This window comes from Sus scrofa, chromosome 5 (assembly GCF_054392235.1).
Source record: "Sus scrofa isolate SSC_HxYL_T2T_F1_AM1 chromosome 5, Sscrofa_HxYL_maternal_Yorkshire_Landrace_v2.0, whole genome shotgun sequence".
NCBI classification, from domain to species: domain Eukaryota; kingdom Metazoa; phylum Chordata; class Mammalia; order Artiodactyla; family Suidae; genus Sus; species Sus scrofa.
In genome coordinates this window covers 70,256,040-70,280,677 of record NC_139387.1, presented here as the reverse complement: position 1 = coordinate 70,280,677, position 24,638 = coordinate 70,256,040, and the positions used below count along the sequence as shown (strand labels likewise).

Here is a 24,638-nt window from a genome sequence, read left to right as displayed (position 1 = left end):
AAAACTAGAAAAGACAGAGGGCAGTTAGAGTAAAAGGTATTGTTAGGTAGCAGCAGGTTTTTGGTGTTATTATTATTATACAAAAATTTGATAAAATTAGAAGGGCAACGACCATTTCCCTCTATCTGATCAACCCAATTCACTTTGAACCTCACTCCTAGGTTTCAGTGGAGGATAGGTGTGATATTTTGAAATATTGTTAGGCTTTTTTTGAGTTTCTTGCTCTAAGAGTAAACACCTAGTTCAGGACCAGATTTCAGAGTTTAATGTTACTTCAGAAAGCACGAATTTCTCTGTACCTAAGGGAAGGCAAGACTGAAGTCTGTGGGGGAGGTGAATAACACTGATTCTCAAGTGAGGTTTCACTTGGAGAAAGGGGTATATTTGAAGATGATTTTCCAAGGTCAGCGGTGGTGAATACCCCAAGATTCTTAAGAGAACAACTTTTGTCTGTGAAGCTCAAGAGTGTTCATTACGAACAATTTCTTTAATCAGTGCCGCATGTAAAAACTCTAGAGTCAGGACGAAAACAAAACTCTCATTTATTTGGGAAACAATATTGTGGACGTTTCTTCAAAGTGTCTCTTGCTTCAAAAAGTGGCACGACATGATGCTAAGATCAACATCGTCATACCCAGGATCTTCTCGTCTCAGGACCAATGAGGATTCTTTCTCTTCCATGCTAGAGTTGACAGCTTCTCTAGGAGACTGCAGAGAGATGCCTGAAACAATAAGGAGAATCCCAGTTTGAGTGGTGACAAGAAGACTGGATGTAGTCCTATGGTGGAAGGAGACTAGTCAAACTGACTACAGAATATCTGTGGAAACACAGCACTTTTCTGAAAGGCTAGATGAAGCTACTTCATACACTCTCAGCTACTCATGCAAAGTCTTGTCTTGACCTTGCCAGTTGGAAAGGAGACAGGCATGCCTGTTCCACACCAGTCTGCTCTGATTTCATAAGGAATGGAGGCAGGAGATGACCAACTAGAGTGCCTCAGTTGCCCCCTGCTCAGCACCTTGATAAAAGATCAAGCCTGACCTATAAGTATTGATGAGAGCAACTTGCTTCCTGTGTCAGATGCCAAAGGGGGACAGCTCAACCAAATTCCAAAACCCCTGCTCCCCAAGGACCACATGTTCACCCAGAAGCAGAAAGCCTTGTCCTGGGGGATGAGGGTCTTCATTTGTCAATTGAAAGAGTGAGAGAAAATTGTGTCTTGGTTTCCCTGGAGGGCTGAGATTTTATGTCTCTTTCATTGCCAATTCTGCTCAAAGAGTGAGAAATATCATCATTAAACATTGGGTTTAATGTTTCCAAAACAAATTTTTACAGATCTTAAATTTTACTGACACTCCTATTTACAAACTTTCCAGAGAAAGTATACTTCAATTAAAAAAATTACCATCAAAAAAAGAACTTTCCAGAGTACTTCTCACAATACGAAAGAACCGCAAAACTTGCTGTCAGAACATTCATCAGTTTGGGGTATGAAAATAGGAGGAAAGCCTCTGCAACCATACAGACCTGTCCACATCCAACTGATGGTGGACACAGACACAGAGAACACACTTCTCAGAAGATGAGATGAGCTACAATGTAACAAGGGTGAGGCAGAGCTGATCTTATCTGGGGATAGGTGTGTACTGAGACCCTGACAGTAAGTAAAAACAGACTATTGATGAGCCAAAAGTAATCTCCTCCATGATAAGGAAGTCAGCCTACCGAGCTGTCCACTCACCTGTCTGGGAATACCTGTCACCACCTCCATCCTCTGTGGAAAAATAATTCTCACTCCTCCCAGGAGAGAAAGGAATTTCAGGAACAGGTAACTCTTCAACATCATCGTAACCGTTTCCTGTGGCATTGACATGCTCTCCCCGAGGCTCTAAAGACAGAGAAGGACTTAGGTGGAGTAGCAAAGTATGGGCTGGAGTAAGGGATGTCCTAAGCCCCTTCTGATGCAGAGACTCTAATAGATGATAAATATAGCCACCATATTCCAGGGTTGTGCCAAAGGCATGTATTTGATCTCCATGTTCTCAGAAATCATTTAAATCTTCAAAATATTTCAATATATCATGGCCAATCGCAGTTTTCTAACATGGCATCTCACACTGTAAAGCATCAACAAAAGCTATTGTGCCATGAGTTTCAGGTACTATTTTCAAGCATATGACACAGAGTTGTCACATATTTTATGTGTACATCAGTGACTGGGGAGGATGAATCTGGACCAAGAGAATGAGGGGTCCCTGTGCCTTCTGAAGCTTTGGGAGTCAACAGGGCTGGTAGGAAGAGGAAGCCTGGACATCAGTCACTCAGAGACAGGATATCCCACAGTCCCAATTTCTGGATGCCTGGGTTTCAAACCCTTCTGGTCCTTGGTTGAATCTAATCTCCATGAGTTACCCATCTTTACACTCTGGAGAAGATCCAGGTGGGGACATTCTCTTTTCTCAGGTTCCTTGTGAGGAAGAGGTTCTAGTAGTGGATAACTACAGGCATCAATCACTCCATATATTCCAGGTCTTATCAATATTAATAGTTTTGTCTCAAATAAGTGAGAATTATTTGGTTTGGCTTAAAAAATAGTTTTGTCTCAATATGCACAAACTCCATGAAATAAGTCAGATGGCATAGTACTGCTCTGTCCAAGCATAGGTCACAAATGTTCTCTTTAGCTAGAGAAATTTGAGCTTATCCATGTGGAGTGTTATTTTAAAAAAAACATGGGCTTTGGATAGATTTACAAGGAGATCCTGCTGAATAGCATTGAGAACTATGTCTAGATACTCATGTTGCAACAGAAGAAAGGGTGGGGGAAAAACTGTAATTGTAATGTATACATGTAAGGATAACCTGACCCCCTTGCTGTACAGTGGGAAAATAAAAAAACAAACAAACATGACTTTGGATCTTTAATAATACATTAGATGATGGCTGTATCTGAGGAGAAGAAGTTGTGGCTACAGAGAACTGAGGTCCACAGTGGGCAATCATGGACTGGTGAGAAGAGATCCTTCCTATTCTAATCACAGGAGGGTTCCCTCAGATAAGATTACCCCTCCTCATGCCCTCCATCCAAGGGAAGGCCTATCTCTACTACCTGGAGCATATTCAGGGTCTCCATCCTCCTCAGTGTCCCCTGTGTAATATGGCAGCCGAGTCACTGAGTCATCAGACAGGCTTGCTGGTAGGGAGAAAAACATCACAGACAAACAGAAACATTTCCCATAGCAGGAAGCCCAGCGTCATCGTTTAGAGGAAATATTGAGGCTTTGTCCTTGTAGAGAAGGGCTTGCAACTTGTGTGAGTTTGAGCTAGTGTTTGGGTTTGTGCTTGCTACAGGTAACACACAGCTAGCTCATGGAGAGAGCAGAGGGCATGGGACACACCTGGGCTGTCCAGTAGGTCCTCCTTCTTTGGTTTTACGAGGTCATCAATCTCCTGGTACAAGCCTTCATCGACAGCATCTTCAAAAGCAGATAAGGCTGGGAAGCAGCAAGAGTTTAGAGGCTGTCCCTGGAGATGTTCCTCTCACCAACAGACCCAATGCACTTGGGGAAACTCTTCTGGGATGCCGGGGCTCTTTTATCAGCCTTCTAAAACAGAACTGGGTTTCCCGACCCTGACCTTCATCCCACACATTCCACACTCAATTTCTACTGAAATTTCTCCTTCCTGTTCACGCAGGAAGTTATAATTGTTGAGAGATTTGACATTCAGTCCAGGGCCAGGGCTTGATTCATCCTTTCAAAGCTTTTCTGTCTATTTTAGAAAAGTTGGAATTGTGACAGATAATGAGGGTGGAGACCAATACTTGTGTATTTTTCTTGATGTCACACCTGGATCAATACCTTTCCCACTACTTTCCAGATCATTTAGCATCCCTACAGCCTACCTTGGTGCTCTGCTCTCCATCTGTGTAGCTGAATCCCCAGGATAACGAGGACCAGGAAGAGAAGGGCCCCCAGTATGATACAGAGGATCCCAGGAAGGGAGAAGAGGCCAAGGACAGGAGCTGAGCCTGCAGTGGTGCCTGAGGACAGAGGGCCATGAGGTTTCAGGAGGATTATAAGACCAGAAGAACACCCAAATTCCTCCTTATCCCAGTCATCTTCTGAATCCTCAAGACTGAAGTCACCACTCAGATACAATGGGTCTGTCTGATCCCCAAGGTGAGACTGATCCAGGTCCTTGCCTGAGCTGTGCCAACTGTCTTCTGGATCTGCTTCTGAAGGGTTTTTGTTCAATTAAAGCTGGTGAAGCTCTGGACATTACAGCTGCCACTACTTAGTAGGAGTATAAACATCTGATCTTTAGGCTTTTCTGACTGACACGGAAATTTGCTCAAAAATACATGTACAGTGGAGTTCCTTGAAAATATGGGAGTCTCCTCTAACACATGGCTCGGAGCCACAGAACCACTTACTTCCACGAGTCGGGGGAACTGTTGTCCTCTCGCCTGGAGAGAAGTGAAAAAGAATAGATCATTATATTGAGTTGGCCTGAGAAAGCCATAGGGTTACTCTTACCATCCCTGGCACATTGAACTGTTTCAGGTTCCAGGAGATCAGGCAGTAACCTCTCCTGGAGCCAGAGCGCCAAACAACTGATTACTCCAGAGAAGGTTTCAGGACACAAACTTTCATGTCCTTCAGTCCTAGCCCCTCAGCTGGTCCTCCACTCACCAGAGCATCTCACTCCAGCGTCCTCCTCATGCTTGCAGTCGCTCTGCCCCCAGGGCCCTGCAGCACAGTCCCACAGGGAGGACTCCCTGCCCCTGCACTGCACCTCGTCCAGCCAGATGCTCCCACTTCCAGGGCCAAATGCCGCATCCCGCAGGGCTTCCAGGGCATGGCCACAGCCCAGCTGCTGACACACCACCTCGGCCTCTGCCAGGCTCCAGGAGTCATCACACACTGTGCCCCAGGAGCCACTGTGCCACACCTCCACTCGCCCTGAGCACACGCTGTCTCCTCCCCTGAGTCGCAGCTTCTCTTTGTCTGAAAAGGCAGCAGCCCCTCCTGTGACTGCCCCTGGTGGGAAGGAGGGAGCCCCTGGGAGCCACAGGGGAGGCTGGAGGGGCTGACATACCTGTGCAGGGGGCAGCAGCTGGACAGCTCTTGGGTCTCCTTCCTGCAGAAGCGAAGGAGAGGGACGTCCTGAGTCAGGGACAGCTGGGGTTGTCTTGTCCCCCAAAGTTATCTATGACCTTTGGCTCAGTGCAAATGACAAGTGAAAACACAGGCTTCATAATCTAATGGGCTCAGACTTTCACTTGATCCTTCATAAGCTGAAATATTTTTTTATTTACTGGTTTATCAGTCTCCATATCCCAGAACAAATGCATGTATAGACACCTACAAATATATCTATACACACACTTACACCTCCCATGAAAGCTCTACTAGTGGAAAGACTTTTCAAATCTTATTCACTTTGTTTTTCAAGACTGTGCACATTGGATGCCCACATTCAATATGTATGGAGAACTCCTTTAAATACAGTGGTGTGGGTTTGATAAATATTTATGTATTGTTTATTTATTTATTTATTCACTTTTTAGGACTGAACCTGCAGCACATGGAGGTTCCCAGGCTAGGGGTCAAATCAGAGCTACAGCTGCTAGCCTACACCACAGCTGACGGTAATGCCTGCTGCCTAACCAACGGAGCAAGGCCAGGGATCGAACCCTCATCCTCATGGATACTAGTCAGATTTGTTTCCACTGTGCCACAATGGGAACTCCGATAAATATTTACTGAATGAATGTATAGTTGAACAGAATCCAGTGAATATAATTCCTTTAAATTCATCCTAATCTGGAGTTCCCGTCGTGGCACAGCGGAAACAAATCCGACTAGGAACAATGAAGTTGCGGGTTCAATCCCTGGCCTCGATCAGTGGGTTGTGGATGCGGCGTTGCTGTGAGCTGTGGTGTAGGTTGCAGATGTGGCCTGGATCTGGCCTTGCTGTGGCTCTGGTGTAGGCCAGCAGCCGTAACTCCGATTAGACCCCTAGCCTGGGAACCTCCATAAGCCGCTGCTGTGGCCCTAAAAAGACAAAAAGAAAAAAAAAAGAAAAAAAGAAAAGAAAATCTTATTTGCAACAACATGGAAGGAATTCAAGGGCAATACGCTAAGTGAAATAAGCCAGTCAGAGAAAGACAAATACCACATGAGCTCACTTGCATAGGCATTCTCAAAAAAATAAACAAATAAATTCAGAGATGCAGAGAAAATTTTGGTGGTTGCCAAAGGTGGGTAGGTCCTGTGGGATAAATGGGTAAAGGCAGTCAAAAGATACACAATTACAGCTATAAGATAAATAAGTTATGGGAATGTGATGTCTAGCATGGTGACTAAGCTAATACTATATTGTGTGTTTCAAAGTGGGTAAGAAAATACATCTTAACGGTCTCATCTTAAAAAAATTGTAACTATGGTGATGGATATCATTTCCCAATACATCCAGATATACAAGTGTTATGAAGTACAGCTGAAACCAATGTTATGTGAATTATATATCAATTATAATGAATTTGTGGATTAAACGAGCTCCATCCAAACTTCATTTTGTAGACTTGATTTAAACTCATCGCTTACATTTAAAAATATGAAATCTCACTAACAACATACTACAGGGTTCAGACGGACACACAGAAACGGACAGTAAGTCACCTGCACAGGAGACATAGGTTTCCTCCTTTGGATAGCACGAATTGTAATTCCAAGGGTCAGAAGGACACTCCCAGAGAGAGCGATCAGTTTTCCGACACTGGATTAAGTCTACCCACCGGGGTCTAGAACCTTCCCTGAAAGCCACCGAAGAGTTGAGGGTTCCACTGTCCCCACAGCCAAGCTGCCCGCAGATGATGGACAAGGTGATGTCTTCCATGGGGCTGTGGCAGACACCGCCCCAGGTCCCGTTGTAGAAAACTTCCAGCCACCCGGCACACTCCTGGTCCTCGCTCACCATCCTGAGGGCCAGGGACTCTGCAATGGAAAGGGGGGACCACGACACAGTGAGCCCTCCACTCAAAGCTCTGGGTTTTCTTCTCTCCCAGAAATTGTGAACACTCATCCCCAACCAGCTGAGGAGATGCCCACTGGGAGACAAGACTGAACTCTGTCTCTCTTTTACCTGACTTTGTCCATATCTGTCTGTCTTTCTATTTCTACCACCGTGATGTGGTGAAATATGAACCAAGAGGAAGACGAACATGGGCACCTGCAGGAGTGGGCAGTGAATCCTGCTTCCTGACAAAACCTCCAAAATCTATGTGAAAGGGTTGTGGATAGTGGTGCGATAGCTGGAATAATCCCTGGAACCTGTGAATGTATGACTTTACTTGGCAAAAGGGATTGTAACAATGTGACTAAAATAGAACCTTGAGATGTGAGATTAAGCTGGAATACTGTGGATTGATCACGTGAGCCCAGTCTAATCACATTCTTAGACCCACTGTCATAAAAGTGGAATACTCTTCCCAGCTGTGGTCAGAGGGAGCTGTGACTATGCATAATGATTAGAAACATGCAACATTGCTGGTGATGAATGAAGGAGGCAGTGAAGCAGGAATATCAGGCAGTTTCTAGAGGCTTGAAAAGATAAGAAACAGAATTTTCCCCACAGCCTCAGAAGGGAAGCAGCTCTGTTGAAATCTTGATTTTAGCCCAGACCAAGTCTGTTGGAATCTAATCGACAGAACTGGAAGGCAATAAAAACCTGTTGTTTTAAACCACTGAGTAGTAATTTGTTAAAGAAGCAAATGGAAACTAGTAAAGTGGGTGTAAGATTTTGTACCAGACATAACTGAAGAGGGAGCCCTGCTTTCAAGTGGAAACTGTAAGAAATGGCTCTGCCAGGAGATACTGCTGAGAGGAAAGCTCCAGAACCTCAGCTGCTACAGGAGCAAGCGAAACATCTACTTCACATTTGCTACAAAGTCAGGCTCCCTGGGAGGAAGCGTCCTTCTCTGGCCCTTTCAGCAACTCTCCCTCAGGGCTCAGATCCCACCTCCAGGGCCCTCACCCCTCCCCAACCTGTGGACAATGTGTTGAGCGGACCTGAGCAGATGACCCCTGCGTCCTCTTTGTGTCTGCAGTTGTGCTGCCCCCAGCCCCGGGAAGGGCACTGCCATAGGTGGGACTCCTTTCCTGTACAGTTCACGTCATCCAGCCAGATGTGGCCTGAGCCCGCCCCGAAGTGAGCAGACCCTGGGGCACTGAGGGCTTCTCCACAGCCTAGCTGCCTGCACACCACATGCGCATCGTCCAGGTCCCAGCTGTCATCACAGACGGTGCCCCAGGAGCCCTGGCGAAGGATCTCCACTCTCCCTGAGCAGTAACTCCCTCCATCCACCAGGCGCAGCTGTCTGCTGTCTGAGGAGAGAGAGCCAGAAAAAAAGGTGGGGCATTTACACAGGGAAGGGGAAGGGTTTTCTGGTCCTGTGTGACCCCTACCTGAGCAGTTGGCGGTGCCCTCCTCTGAGGCTGCAGAGCCTGCTGGTTCAGACAGGGAGTCATTGCACTGAGGCAGCCCCTGGGTCTGGTTTCCTACAGAAACAGCAATGAACAGAGGGTTGGTGGGGTTGGAGTACAGGACCCTGAATTAAACTAAGTAATAACTTGGGGATGGGGTCTGAGATGAAAGCAGTAACATAGCCCTGAAATTATCATAACTTTAGAGTTCACTTTCTCCAAGGAGAGTTCTGCTTCTGACAACGTCACATGTTTTTTAAAAGCAGCTTTTGCACTAAGAATGAGTTGAATAAGGGACCAACACAGCTGGCAAGAAAAGCAACAAAGTTAGAAAAGATGATGTAAAGCAACTCCTGTGAATTAAAATTACCCTGACTTACTACAATGCTCCAATAATGAAGAAAATGTAGTTAGTATTGGTGCTAGGATAAACAAATGATACAATGGAATAGAACAGAGGGTCTAAAAAAAGACACACGTGAACGCACTCTGCTTAAGACAGAGCTGGCACTGCCTTGGAGAAAAGAGTCTTTTCAGGAAAAAACTCAACTGGATATCTACATGAAACTTGACCCTTATCTTAACATAGATATCGATTTCAGAAGGAACATAAAATTATATGCAAGAAAAAGATTAAACTTCTATAAGACACTTTTGGAGAATGTTTCTATGATCTCAGAGTAGGCAAAGTTCTTTTGAAAGGGATATAAGAAACACTAAATGTACAGGGAAATGTGGGAAAGTTATATTTCTTAAGATTAAAAAGTCGTTGTCACGGTAATTTATAGCATCATATTTGCAATAGTCAAGAACTGGAAACAAACTCAATTCTCTACCATTAGTCAACTGGATCAGGGCATGGTCATGTGATCATTCAAAGGCATATTCTCCAGTGACAAAAAATGAATAAAGTGCTGCGACAAACAACATCATGAGTAAATCCTAAACATAATTCTGAGTTGATGAAGTTAGACACAAAAGGAAACACACTGCTTGATTTTATATAGAGTTCAAGAATTGATAAAATAGTCTCATTAGTACAAGTCAGGTAAGTGGTTTTCGTTGGAGAGGAGGGAGGGCATAGTTACTGGAAGGCAGCAGTGACTTCTGCAGTGCTCTGAATGTTCTTTTTGTTGCTCTGGGTTGGAATACATGACTGAGGTATACATTTATTGTTTCTACATGGTTTTCTGTGATTATACACAAATAATAATATTTTTAAAATACATTAAACTCAGAACACAACTTGGCCTGAACTTAAGAATAAATGAGCAATCAGATGAACCATATTTCACCATGACATATCTTATTTTGAAGCCAGTTTTCCAGCACTCTTTGCCCTTAGGGACATTCCCCTCCAGGAGCAACCTGAGTACCAGTTAGCCCTTCCCTCTCTTACCTGAGCAGATCACAGAGGCTGTGTTCCCATGGGCACAGTCAGGAACACCCAGGGCAGTCACAGGGCAATGCCACAAGAAGGACTCAGCCCCAGAGCAGTGAAATCGGGCTTTCCACATCTGATCACCTCCCTCTGCTCCCTTGGGGGTGGAGAGGGCGACTCCACAGCCGAGCTGACGACACACAACATTGGCATTGGCCATGGTCCAGTGGGAGGCACAGAGTGTTCTCCATCCTCCAGAAATATTCATCTCCACTCGCCCCGCACACTGAGAGGTGCCATTTCTCATGAGCCGGACTTCCGTGTATGCTGGTGGGAGAAGACGGGATTTCAGCAACATCTCAGTTTTCTTACCTGAACTGGGGAGGCAGGGAGGTGAAGTCCTGATACACGTCTCACCTGAACAGACAACTTGAACAGCTCCACTGTGGTGACAACTGCCTCCTGGACAGGGCACTCTGGGGCAGGACCAGAGCATGGACTCCTCCCCCTTACACCTGAACTCTTCAGGCCAGACCTGGTTACCTGACCCTCTGAGGGGCCTCTGACCCAGGACAGACACAGCCTTGCCACATCCCAGCTCTACACAGATGACCTGAGCCGTGGGGAATGTAAAGTTCCCATCAGACACTGGTGTCCAGTCTTCTCCAGAATGCACTTCTACTCGCCCTGAGCAGGGTCCATTTCCTCCAACCAGATGCACAAATCCTAAGAGAAACAGGCAAACAGCAAAGCCAGGGAGGGTTCATGATCCTGGCTTGGCAGAGGAAAACAATGTGTTACAAGCAAGGGTGTGAAAGGTTTTCTTTTCCAGGGCTGGGGCCTGGAAAGAGAGTTTGTCAGTCATTGTCAGATTTGCATTTTCATAGGAAAGTTTCTAAAGAGAAATCCAGGATTTGCAGGGTCAGTGTGGAATGGCTGATTCCCAAGAATGTATCTTTTGAGGTTGGTGAGGAATGTGAATTCCTCACCCAATGGTCTGGAAACTACAGGGCCTCCCTCCCCCAAAGTGCCCTGTAGTGGGCATTCAAAATTGGGTGCATGGGTATGACGATCTGAACTAACCCAGAGTGAAACAAGTCCATGGGATTCAAGAGGTTTGAGGTCTATGAGGCAGACAAGGTTAGCCAGCCATCCTGAGATTTCTGAGGCTAGAATTCTGGGCAGCTTTCTCTGGGGAGCCAATGCTTAAGTCACTGAGAATAAGGAACAACACGAGGGATGGATGTGCCAAAGTGTAGGCAGACTTCTGGCTCAAGGGAGGAAATACTGATTTTATAACAATCCACCCTCGTGACATCACTTTTTTTCCTCATCATTTTTGATGGTAAGAAATTCCAAGAGTTTCTTAGGTGAGCTGATTTTGAAAGGAGTTCTCCTCAGATGAGTTTGGATATTAAGAAAGCTCAGAGAGTCATAGGAGAGAAGGGGGCTGGTCCTGGCCATCTTTCTTGAAAGCCTGGGATTTATCAATGAACCTGGGAGAGGGTGAGTTCTCAGCGGCAGTGTGCAAGAGAGCTGAGTTTCTTGTTTACTTCATTCTAGGGGGTTTTGCTTCCAAGAAATGGCTATCTTAGCAAATGCTATGGAGTGACAGTAACTTCGTGTATTTTCTTCCTACCTCTATGCTAACTGCATGTTTCTTTCCTATTTAGGTTCTTGAGAAATAGCCAGCATGCTGCCAAAAAGGAGAGTGAGGAAGAAAGAACAGAAAGCAAACAAGCCAGACACAATTTGGAGTCTTCCAAATTGCAAAAGCCCTGGAATGGATGAAAGACAGAAATATTGGGGGAAAAAAAAACCTGATTTTAGTGCATTTTATCCCCTGTGTTGCTACCATTTGCCACCTAATCCTTCTACCCTTTCCCATTTCTCCTACAGCAGACAAGAAAAAACAAACAAACCAACCCTCTTAAGCGCTACAAATGGATCACAAGGGAACTCCAAGAGGGAAGCACTTCTATAGAAGTGGAGTGTGGATGGGGTGTGTGGTAGGTTGAACTGGGAGTGGGTGGAGTATGAACCTGAAGCAAGGAGACCAAAGAAAAGACATGTGATCATGATTTGGTCTTTCAGGAGCCTTTTTTTTTTTTTTTTTTTTTTTTTTTTTTTGTCTTTTTCTAGGGCTGCACCTTTGGCATGCAGAGATTCCCAGGCTAGGGATCTAATCAGAGCTGTAGTCGCTGGCTACACCAGGGCCACAGCAATGTGGGATCCGAGCCGCGTCTGCAACCTACACCACAGCTCACGGCAACGCCGGATCCTTAACCCACTGAGCAAGGCCAGGGATCGAACCCGCAACCTCATGGTTCCTAGTAGGATTCGTCAACCACTGAGCCATGACGGGAACTCCCGGGAGCCATATTCTAAATAGAGAAAAGGTAATTCACTTTGAAAAGAATTAAAACCTCAAATCATAGAGGACCATTTTAAAGATACACTTGCCTGATTTGTGAGTGTGCTTATGATTATTATTTATGTGCATGGTGGAATTCTTTCCGATAAAGGTCTCCGATTGAAGATATGGAAAAAATATTCTAACAGAGAAAAATCTGCCACAGACAGCAGGAGGAAACAGAAAAGACACCACAGAAACTGAAGAATGGAAGGATTAGCTTGACCCTTTCTATGAGAATGAAGGGTGAGAGAGAAAACGCTGTGCTTGCCCTTGATTATTTATCCATTTCCATCTCCCCAGACAGGCTCAGGTTAGGACCCCTAGTCTGGTCTGGTTGGAATTTGGTCATAGGCTACTCATTCTAATTAAAGCATTTCTTTTTTTTTTTTCCTAAACAAGCTGTTAGTTTCTGCATTATCTCATGATATTATCAATTTAGAAAGAACAAGAAATATTCCTTGCACACTGTTTTATGTAGCCTGACACATATCAGACATTCAAATATATGCTTGACAATCAATAAAGTCTTAGACACATTGGGAAAGCCTCCCGAGACAAATTATTATTTTTGATTTTCTACTTTATTTTAAAGTGTCATAGAAAAATTCATGTGTTAACATTGCAAGAAAATTTATGAAATAGGTTGATATGAGAGGATAAGCCATTAAGTACAATAAAACCAATCACGTTCTTGTGTAACAGTAGACTAGAGTGGATGCGGTAGAGTATAACTATCTAATGGACTCAAAGACACACATACAAACATAGAAATTTAGTATTTGAAGAAGGTAGTATTTGAAGTCACTATAAAAGGTAGATTATTCAACAAAGAGTGCTGAAAACCGAGGGATCGATTTGAAAATAATGAAATAAATCTTTATTTGCTATCCATCTCAAAAATAAATTTTGTGGTAGATAAATGTGTATATATCAGATTGAGGCATGAGACTTTGAAAGAAAATGATGAATTATAGATGTTCTTTGAAAAACAGGGTTGACTGTGAAGAAGACACATTCTATGGCTTTCTCATGAAAGTAATTTTTTTCCTCATGTCATTTAACATGACCCCCCCGGATTTCATGTTGACTGACATCGTTTGAGTCGGTGATGTAACAGAAATCTTGTCATTGGTCTATGATTTGGGAAGGACTTTCTAGTATCTTCCCAAGACTGGTATTGTTAGTGAGAAGTGAAGTTTTACTAATCCACTAGTTCCACAGATGTTGTCATCTGAGGTAAAGTAGAATCTGGGCTCACCGCGGACGTTACCCACTTGTTGGGTGACATTTATACACTTATTTATAAGTTTCTGTGCAAATGAGGGCCAAGGAAGTCCTGACTGACATGGAGCTCTTCACTGAGCTCCTCACTGGTTCATCTGAAGAGAGTGAGTGAATTTTTTAGGGTGAAGACTAGGATAGCTCCGGACCAGTTTCTTGTCCTTTTAATGGAAATCAGTCTTGATCGGACCTCAGAGGTGTCAGGATACATTTCTGAATATCTGCCTAAGCAGAGAAAATGGCAGAGGAAAAGCAGTTTTAAAATGGACTACCGAATTTAGAATTAATATGTCTACCCGATGCCACAGAAACTCCAAAGGACCAAAATAACAAACATTGAAGGTAACCAAAAGCCCCTAAAATTTGAACCCTGTGTCTTGTACCATGGAGAACTAGGGTCACATGTTGGGTCGTAGATACGAAGAGATGCAGACACACCATTACTTCAGTCAAAAGGAAGAAGATACCCAGGCCGGCACCAAGCAAAATATGGCCTCTTTCAGGGCTAAGGTCAATAAGTGTTCAGTCTGTAAATGATATTGGAAATGCTTGAGCACTATGCTCTTACTTTAGGCCAGAGAAGATAGAGTCTAGGGAGGTTCTGTCACAAGAGCCATTTGTTCAAGGTCACAGAGTTAGAGACGGAAGCCCTTCTGTCTGCTTTGTGCTCTCAGGTCGGGGGTTACTGCCCAGCAGCTCATCTTCCTCCAGGTTTGGTGTTCAGTGTGCACCATGGCCCATTCTCCTTGGTGCTTCACCTCTACTCACTCTTCTCTCACTTGCAAGAGAGACATCAAATTGAGTCATAGGAGGGATCTCAGGGGGCCAGTTCTTCAGGAAAGTACTCTTTCTGCACCTATGCCTGAACCTGGGAAGCCTCCAGTTTTCTATATGTCAGCTTCTGCTTAGGGCTCTCTGGGCCAGAAGAAATAGTCCCTCTTACTGTTATAACTTTGGGGCTCTGTTTTGTCCGGGGACGCGGGAGAGCAAGGGTGACCAGTTTGGTTTTCATCATTTGTCCTCTAGATCACATCCCTATTCCTCTCCCTTTGACCAAGACCGCCTCTTCTGTCCTGCCTGTAGCTATGATGCATATCTGCATCCAGACCAACTCTCAGGGCCTCTGACCATCAGCCTCTCCTGCCCCTGTATCCTCTGGCTCTTCATCCATCTCTCCAGTTCCTACTATTTTGATTAGCGTAGAACACTGTGTTGCGTGAGTTATAGGAAGTGTCTGTTGCATGTGGTATTTGGCCAATTTCATGTGGTTTTATTAAAGATAAAAACACCTTTTTAGAATTTGCCTTGTTCCAGGGACTTTGGTAGATGCTGGGAATTTAAATCCCAATAAATCAATATTCATGTCTTTGTGGGGCTTTACATCTAGTGGAGGAGGAGAACAAGTAGACAGTTTCAAGCCCTCTGAAAAGTTTATGAGAGACTTGGGTGGTTGCAGAAAGGGAAACTGCTCCATCAGAGGATTACTTATTTATGTAAATCAACCCCACTTAAGACAAAATGAAAATTGTGATCGGATATATCCTTGTCTTATCTCCTTTTGTATAAACATCCTGTGTCCCTAGGTACACACAGCATCCTCCACATCACACCTGGACCCACAGTGCTATTCAGAGAACCTCATGTCCCTTTGTCAGCTTCCATTACCATCCCCTCCTTCCTGGATACTATCAGCTTCCTTCACTTTACTAAAAAAATTATGTTTGTCCTAATATTTTGTAATAACCTACAAAGAAAAAAAATTGAGAAAAATATAAATATATGCATATGTAACTAAATCACTTTGCTATACTCCTGAAGCAAATACAGTACTGTAATTCAACTACACTCAAATTAAAATATTCCTCTTAAATGACCCCCAAATGCAATTCTCTCATATCACTGAAGTCATCAGATGTAAACTATATAATCCGTTTTCGTACAACACAGGAATTAATATTTTTATTGCATCCACCATTGACTTGTCAGTGTATGGCTAAGTGTTCCTACAAAGCTTTAATCTATAAAGATGTTTTAAGAGAAAAAATGGAGAGATAATCTTTTTCTATTAGTAATGTAATGAGAACCTATGAGTCAGAGCATTTCATCCACAGTTCTCTGGTCCTACCAACCAAAGCGCTATGAATATTTATATCTAAATTGTCAAGGAGACTTGCAATTTGGCACAAATCCATAAATTCCTTTCTGATTTGTTTAGTGGTATTCTCTGTACCTCCACTCACACTAACCTAACACAAGATAGAGACTCTCTACACAAATAGAAACAACTCCATCAAGGAAAGTACATCCTCGTTCTTGTCCCTCCCTTCCATAGGCTCACCATGCAAAGGGAATGCTTGTGTTATGATTTGAAAATGCTTCACTCTTTCAAAAAAGCAACTTATAGGAGTTCCCGTCATGGCGCAGCGGTTAACGAATCCGAATAGGAACCATGAGATTGCGAGTTAGATCCCTGCCCTTGCTCAGCGGGTTAACGATCCGGCGTTGCCGTGAGCTATGGTGTAGGTTGCAGACGCGGCTCGGATCCCGCGTTGCTGTGGCTCTGGCGTAGGCAGGTGGCTACAGCTCCGATTCAACCCCTAGCCTGGGAATCTCCATGTGCTGCAGTAGCAGCCCAAGAAATGGCAAAAAGACAAAAAAAAAAAAAAAAAGCAACTTATAAAAGAATTGTGAAAATTAATTAATTTTTTTTGCCTTTTTTGCTATTTCTTGGGCCGCTCCCGCAGCATATGGAGGTTCCCAGGCTAAGGGTTGAATCAGAGCTGTAGCCACCGGCCTACGCCAGAGCCACAGCAACGCGGGACCCGAGCCGCGTCTGCAACCTTCACCACAGCTCACGGCAACGCCGGATCGTTAACCCACTGAGCAAGGGCAGGGACCGAACCCGCAACCTCATGGTTCCTAGTCGGATTCGTTAACCACTGCGCCACGACAGGAACTCCTGAAGATTAATTTTAATTGGGATAATAGATTAAACTCTGTCAGGTAAGACCACTGGAGAAGAAAAGAATAGCAGAAACGCAGAAGAGGAAAGCAAATGAAGCCCATTACTCTGTGCACTCAGGGAGGATGGGTAGATGTCTCAGACCTCTCTAGCCCATCCATCTCCTATTGGCCCATGATCAGACACCAGCTTCCTTGGATCTTTCCAATCTCTCAATCAGTGATTAACGCACAGACCATACCTGAGCATATGACTCCTGCATCCTCTTTATGATTGCAACTGTGCTGCCCCCAGCCCGGGGAAGTGCACTTCCATAAGTGGGACTCCTTTCCCGTGCAGTTCACGTCATCCAGCCAGATGCGTCCTGATCCTGCCCCAAAGTGAGCTAACACCTTGGCTTCTAGGCCTTCTCCACAGCCCAGCTGCCTGCACACCACATTCACATCGTTCAAGTCCCAGTAGTCATCACAGACGGTGCCCCAGGAGCCTTGGTGAAGGATCTCCACTCTGCCCGCGCATCGACTGCCCCCATTCACCAGGCGGAGCAGATTGCTGTCTGAGGAGAGAGTCAGGAGAAGACATTTACACAGGGAAGGAGAAGGGTTTTCTGGTCCCATGGGACCCCTACCTGAACAGTTGGCGGTGCTCTCCTCCGAGGCTGCAGAGCCTGCTGGTTCAGACAGGGAGTCATTGCACTGAGGCAGCACCTGGCTCTAGTTTCTTATGGCAGTGATAAGAGAATAATAGTGTTGAAAAATAGGGAAAAAAGGAAAATTTAAATTGAAAATACTCTAGCGAGGTATAGCCCAGGTCATATGAGTTAACCTCTGGTTTGTAGAGTTCTTCATAGCATTTGAGAAAGATACACAGGAAATGTTAGCTTCTCTACCCTGAGCAGGTAAATCAGTTCAGAGTCATAGCAAAGGGCTGGCAGCTGGATGGATTTTTTTTTTTTTTTTTTATACGCCACACACACTTTGCTGCCATTGACCTGAGAGTTAAAAGGATTAGATTAAAAGGAATGGAGTGAGGAACTGGTCTCGTCAGAAGCCTCGGCTAGCAGCCACGAATCCTCTACTACTTAGAATCGTTCTTGGTATAGTCATTCCAAACTAAGAAACATACCATGATATGCCATGGTTTGCCTCAGAATCCTTCACTTACAGTTCACAGCTTCAGACTCCAGATCTGGATTCTTAGTTTCAAAAAATATAATCTCTTTAAGTAGATTGTGGAAACTTGCATGAGAGAGGAGGTAAAATATTGATTGGAACTGGCCAAATTCCACTGGAACTCCTAGAATGGCACTTCTTTTCCCAAATAAATCTCATCTCAACTTGGATTTTGTGTCAGGAGTCACTGTTGTTCAACATGTGGAGTGATTTGGTCTTTAGAGGGAAAACATCATGTATTTCTAACCCCACCACAGGGAAGAAATAAGTTATATTCCTGGTCCGAAAGCACATGAAGAAACAGTTCTGACAGACTCAGTGTATTATTCTCTCCTTTTGTATGTAAAAAGTGATGTAAAGAAAGATTGAATAATGCGTAATGATGTTGCACTTTAAGTAAATGATGAAGTAAAGAAAACCTAACATTTTCTACCTCCATGAAGAATGGAGGGATTCACAGCAGCCCAATGATCTTGCTGTCTACAGCTTAAAGCCTGGAAAATGTTTTTCAAAGAAGTAAATTTATTAGACATTTGTGAACATAACACAGACTAAATGTGCTGAAATTCGGAAGAGTGAGACCATGAAACATGTTTCAATGTTAGCCAAGGATCTACAACTACTTTTTCTCTGTGGGAATTTCACAATTTGGTACATGGCTTAGAATTTGGGCTCAGGCAAGCAGAGGACATATGATAGGCCAGTGTAACTTTGAGGGTTACCTGGTGCTGAAGCGACAAAATAGGAGACTTGAAAGCCACTCTCACATAACAAGTTGTCTCCTCAAATATTTGCCCAGTATACAAGCTGTGAAGGGCAGGAGGACAAAGAACGATGTAAAAATTTTGGAAAGTAGAGTAGATATTCCCTCATTCTCTTGAGTGCTGAGCTACCAAAACTTCCAAACTGTCAATTCAAAGCCCTGAAAGCCCATGGCGTAGAAACAGAAGAATGGAAGGTACATGGAGTGTTACCGAAACTGCAATCCAGACTGGTCACAACTCTGTTCTAGGTTGTATACAGATATTTGGGTGATCTGCAACCTTTCTCCCACCTGCCTAGCAGAACAAAAGGTGAATCCTTTCAGGTGTTAGAAAATATATGTGGACAGCATTCCCTTGGGGTGCAACAGGTTAAGGATCCAGCATTGTCACGGTGGCAGCTCAGGTTGCTGCTGTGGCACACATTCAATCCCTGTCCCAGGAACTTCCACATGCTGTTGGTGTGGCCAAAGAGGGGAGGGGGAAAATGTATCTGGAATTTCCTTTTTTCATACGTAATTTGTAGCATTCAATAAAAATTCCATGGCATTTGAAGGGCTGATGGCATGGCAAATGAACAAAGTGAGAAAAAGTAGATAAGAGAAAGCAGAGGCACACATGATAGAGATGCTGGATTTGGCAGATAAAGATTTTAACTATGATCAATTTGTATTTAGGAAAAAAGAGGGAAGCAGAGAATAAACAGGTGAAAAGATGAAAAAAAATTAACAAAGAATTGTAAATACATAAAATATATGAAAGGAACAATTGCCCACTGAAAATAAATGTCTAGAATGAAGGATCAAATGAATAGAATTAAGAATTGAATTGAAGAATTGAATGAATATTCTTTTACATAAATCAACACAGCATGAATGACTTAGAGGTATCCTACAAATGAGAGGTGAGAAAGAGAAGAAAGATAAGGAAGAGGAGAAGACAAACAGAGACAGGAGTTCCCACCATGGCACACTGGGTTTAGGATCCAACTGCAGCAGCTCTGGTTGCTATGGAGGTGCAGCTTCAATCCCTGGCTAGGTACAGTGGGTTAAGTATCTAGTGTTGCCACAGCTGTGATGCAGGTCAGAGCTGTGGCTCAGATTTGACCCCTGGTCTGGGAACTTCCATATGCCATGGGTGTGGAGGAAAAAAAAAAGGCTAAACAGAGACAGAGCAGCAGAAGTACTGTTTGAAGATAAAATGATTGAGAATTTTTAAAAATGGATGGAAGGGTGTGAAAAGTCCCACACCTAATAAAGCTGATGAAAATCAAAGAAAAAAGGGAAAATCTGGAATAATAACAGCTTGTTTAATACAAGAGAATATGCAGAAGAAGAGAAAAAAAGAACATAATGCAGATGGGTCAATTAAAAGTAAAGTGTAGATACTAGCCCAACAGTATCAGTATTGCATTTACAGGAAGTGGATTAGATACTTCAAATAAAAGCCCATGTAGATAAAGCAACAAAATTCACCTAAATACTCCTTGCAAAACACTCAGTGCCTATATGAGGATAAAGAAAGTTTGAAAGTAAAATGATGGAAGACAATGTATGTACTATGTAAACACTAATCTTTAGAAAACTGTATCAATGTCACAGAAAATATACTTTAAGGCAAGATACCCCAATTGAGTTAATGAGAGAATTTTCATGATTATAATGGGATAAATCTTACTAAAAACATTATAGATATCAAAATCCAAGAAAGACATCAGAACATAGCTTTGAGGAGTTCCCATTGTGGCTCAGTGGGTTAAGGACCTGAGGTCATCTCCACGAGGATGAGGATGTGGGTTCGGTCCCTGGCCTCACTCACTGGGTTAAGGATCTGGCATTGGTGCAAGCTGTGGTGGAGGTCACAGATGCACCTCGGATCCCATGTTGCCATGACTGTGGTGTATGCCTGCAGCTGCAGCTCTAATTCAACCCCTAGCCTGGGACCTTCCCTATGCAGCGGGTGTGGCGGTAAAAAGAAGATAAGGAAAAACAAATCATAGCTTTGAAATATACTTGGGAGAGTGAAAAGAAGAAATAGACAAAAATCACTATTAAAATGGGGAACTTTAACACATCCGATAGCATGCTGACAAAGCATATAGAAAAGAAGGAAGAATGAAGGAGATATAAAACAATACAGCATATGTAGAACAGTGCACCCAACAGCGAAAGAATTCACATTATTGTAAATGCACTGGGAGCACCTAGCAAAAATGACCATAGGCAGCTCCCGTCGTGGCTCAGTGGTTAACGAACGTGACTAGGATCCATGAGGATGCGGGTTTGATCCCTGGCCTCGCTCAGTGGGTTAAGGATCCAGCATTGTTGTGAGCTGTGGTGTAGGTCACAAATGCAGCTCAGATCTGGCATTGCTGTGGCTGTGGCATAGGCTCGCAGCTATAGTTCCAATTCGACCCCGAGCCTGCGAACCTGCATATGCCGTGGTTGTGGCCGTAAAAAGACAAAAGACCAAAAAATAATAATAATGAGCATATGATAAAAACTTTCAGAGAAATGAATTCATACAGAGTATTTACTCTGACCACAGTGGAATAAAAATAATAATTAATAAATAAATATAGGGCAGCCATCCCTATTTGGAAAAGTTAAGAAACATCCTTCCAAAACAGTACCTCAATCTGGAATAAATTTAAAAATTAGAAAATATTGTAAAGAGTGATAATAAAGGTGTGGTATAAAACTAAATTCTTCTAGTGAAGCTGAAGTAGTGCCTAAGGGAAATTTATACCCTAGACTTAGAAAAGAGGGAAGACTGAAAATGAAAAATTGTAAGCTTCCGTTTAAGAAACTAGGAGATGAGAGAATAAAGCCTAGAGGACATAGAGAGTTGATATTAATAAAGAAAACACAAATTAGTGAAAAAGAAAGTAAGCATAAGATAGGGAAAATAGAGGAAAATCTTTCAAACGTGGCTCATTGAAAATTGATAAACACTGAGCAATACGGAAATGAGAGAAAAATGAAGTTAACATATCAAGAATGAAAAGAGACAGCACTATAAGTCATACAGGTCTTTGGTAATAATTTTACTGAGATGCAATTTACACACTTAATGGGGATAAATAGTCAGAAGAGTGCCAATTTCTCCACAACCTTGCCAATACTGGCTTTGAATCTAAGCCATTCTGATAGGCGTGAGGTAAGAGCTGACTGTGGTTTTGATTCATATTTCCCTGATGATTAGCAATGTCAAACATCTTTTCTTTTTTTATTATTTAAAAAGATTTTTTTATTGTCATTTCCCCAACACGATTATTTTTTCTACTCTACTGCATGGTGACCTAGTTACACATACATGTATACATTCCTTTTTCTCACATTATCATGCTCCATCATAAGCGACTAGACATAGTTCCCAGTGCTACGCAGCAGGATCTCATTGCTAATCCATTTCAAAGGCAATAGTTTGCATATACCTGTTGGCCACTTGTATGTGTTCTTTGGAGAAATGTCTGTTCAAGTCCTTGGCCAAATTTTTAATTGGGTTATCAAAGTGTTTTGTTTTTTTCTTTTTTAATCTTGGGTTGAAGGATCTCCTTATATATTTTGGAAATAAACTGTTTACATGACTTGTTGCAGGTTGCCTTTTCACTCTATTGATGTGTCCTTTGCTCTGCAGAAGCTTTTTAGTTCGATATATTTGCATGTGTCTATTTTTGCTTTGTTGCCTGTTCTTTTGGTGTCATACCCATGAAATCATGAAACAATGCATTTTCGTTTTGTGATGGAACTGAAATGTATCACACCATCACACAGGGTAAAATAAATTCAGATTCAGTAATGTTTTGCATAGTCTTTAGTGGAACTATAAAATTATTTGCAGAAAATAAAATATGATTAAAAGTTATTTGGGGATGAATAATGGCATTTGCAACATTGCATTAAAAGCCGAAATCATAAAAGTAAACATTGTAGATTTGATCATATGAGCCCCCCTTCAGACGCATGACCCTAAAAACATTAAAAAATGAGGGAATTATTTTTAAAAATCATGTAAGAAAAGCACTAATGATATTCTTTTGTAGAGACTTCCTAAAATAAATAAGAAAATTTAAAACATTCCAGAGGAAAAAATAAAAGTGGTTATGAAAGCTATCTTGAGATTGCAATATAAGAAATAAGGTAACATTTTTTATATATGGTCTATTAGAATAAAAACATGATATCATGCACTTAAGACGAGATTATAAAGAAAATAATAACACTTTAAATTCAGTTAATGTTGCTGAGAATGAAAGCTATTGAAACTATTCTGATGGACAACTAGGGAATATATGTAAAGAGAGTCCTTTTAGAATGGTTAACTTGAAAAAATAATAGTGGCTTTTCTATTAGATTAATGCTGATGTTCATAAAATTTTTATCACAGCATTGTAATTGAAAACATTAATGTAAGGAAAAAGGATTAGATAAATTATGATTCAATAACAGTATGGCTGAAATAGGGGCAACCATACAAATGACATAGAAGATGTCTTAACAGGGCAAAAAGAAATTTTGAATACATTTTTAATTTTGAAAGTGGATATAAAATGGTGTACAGGAACTTTATGATTCAACTGAGAGAGAGAGTGAGTGAGTGTGTGCGTGCAGACTCTGAGATTTAAAGCAAATTCTTTAGAAGAAAACTAAAGGGAGCTGGCAGATCCTGACCTACTGTAGAGACTCTATAACATGTGCCAGGCTCAGGAAATATTTAATGCTCTTTGGAACCATCATACCAAGGTTGAAATTGCCAAGTTGATAAGGCAAACTCATGTGAACTGAATGCCTTAGCATGTAAATTAGTGCTTTAATGACAGGATCCTGCCAAAAGTTCTCTCTGAGGAAACGTTATGCTTGAGGGAGGAGGTGAGCTTTATTCTCAGCCTACGGAGAAATTTCTTCACTTCTCTCATGGCTAGAGAGCCCCAAATTTAATCAGAGCACCAATGTTATATTTCATCTTGAGAATCCACCTCTATCCATAAGAGCCTGCACAGCCTGAAAAAGGATAGCCATCATTATAATATGGCCTACACCCAAGGAATTGGAAATTTGAAGAAATTTAACACGGGAGTGAGGAGTAGAACTTCTTGCTCCTGTTGGGAGGAACAGAATTTCCTGAAGAAGAGAGACAGAGATTTCTGACTGGGGAGGCTTGAGATAGGGAGGGAACATGGGATAAGGAAGGGATGGAGAGGTGAGGAGCTCTGCCAAAGCAGCCAGGCTTAGACTGCAGGGGCCAGGTTATCCAGGGGGTGTGATTATAGATTATGCAGGGAGTGCTTTCCTTGCAGAAAGGAAAGTTTCCATATCTGCCCTCATCAAATGTACATTCACACATATCATCATTCTCATTACCACCACCAACACCAAATCCAGCAGTGTGGCTTAATCTACCAGTCTGAGGGTGTCAGTTCTATGGACTCCTATCTAAAAGATTGACGTCCGCCGGACAGATATATTTTTTTACACTTTTAGCCTTCATACATTCTCCCCCCCCACACCAGTCTTGAAATAATACATATACATGCACACACACACATATACATACTTAAAGCATACACACACACACACACACACGATCCATAAGCTAGGACCAGAAATAACCAAAATACCCATGGAGAGCACACAGTATGGAGTGCAGGAAGGGTAAATCAGAAACCCAGCCTGAACAGGTCCCTCAGCCACAATCCATGATAGGAAAACCGGGAAGTGATCATTTTCTGAGCTGTTAGGTGTTGACCGGGAAGGGCGAAAACACTGACACCGGTCAATTGGAGAATAAAATTTATCTCTCTGCAACATCTTACTGCTTAACTTGAAAAACAAAGCCCCATGAGGGGAAAAATCAACATTCACTGTATCTAAGGATCACATTTGGTCAAAACCTATGGTCCATAGAGAGGTGTGGTCTTTACAACACAGGGATCCTTCCCTCCAGAATCTTATGGCTAATCCAGTATCTCAGCTGATCTTGAGGATGCTTACCTTGAGCACTCGACAAGACACCGAGGAGGAGAAAAACCAGTCCTTGGAGAGAGCACTGCATGTTCATGGTCGTGCCGACCCTCTTGTCTTTGGGCAAGAGCCTCAGTTTCCTCAAACCACACAAAGAATCCTCCAGGCCCTTAATGGAGTCTCTTATGCAGGAAGGGGATTATATAGACCCA

At 42.8% G+C, this 24,638-nt stretch overlaps 1 protein-coding gene across 4 annotated transcripts; it reads right to left on the bottom strand.

Annotated features, from left to right (window-relative positions):
• Positions 1-525: 525 nt before the first annotated feature.
• LOC100627089 (antigen WC1.1) lies at positions 526-24,601 on the bottom strand. 4 transcript variants are annotated; one of them, XM_084956804.1, is made up of 15 exons: positions 24,457-24,601; positions 16,772-17,086; positions 10,289-10,597; positions 9,890-10,198; positions 8,473-8,565; positions 8,077-8,391; positions 6,688-7,002; positions 5,102-5,143; positions 4,696-5,010; positions 4,437-4,469; positions 3,906-4,043; positions 3,400-3,495; positions 3,111-3,194; positions 1,743-1,889; positions 526-722 (listed from the first exon to the last, which is right to left on the bottom strand). In XM_084956804.1, the coding sequence occupies exons 1-15, from the start codon at positions 24,521-24,523 to the stop codon at positions 574-576; spliced, it is 2,727 nt and encodes a 908-aa protein (XP_084812930.1). In that variant the 5' UTR covers positions 24,524-24,601; the 3' UTR covers positions 526-573. The 4 variants fall into 4 exon arrangements, with proteins under 4 accessions (XP_084812930.1, XP_084812931.1, XP_084812932.1 ...); XM_084956805.1 differs by lacking the exon at positions 3,111-3,194; XM_084956806.1 differs by lacking the exon at positions 4,696-5,010.
• Positions 24,602-24,638: the final 37 nt, after the last annotated feature.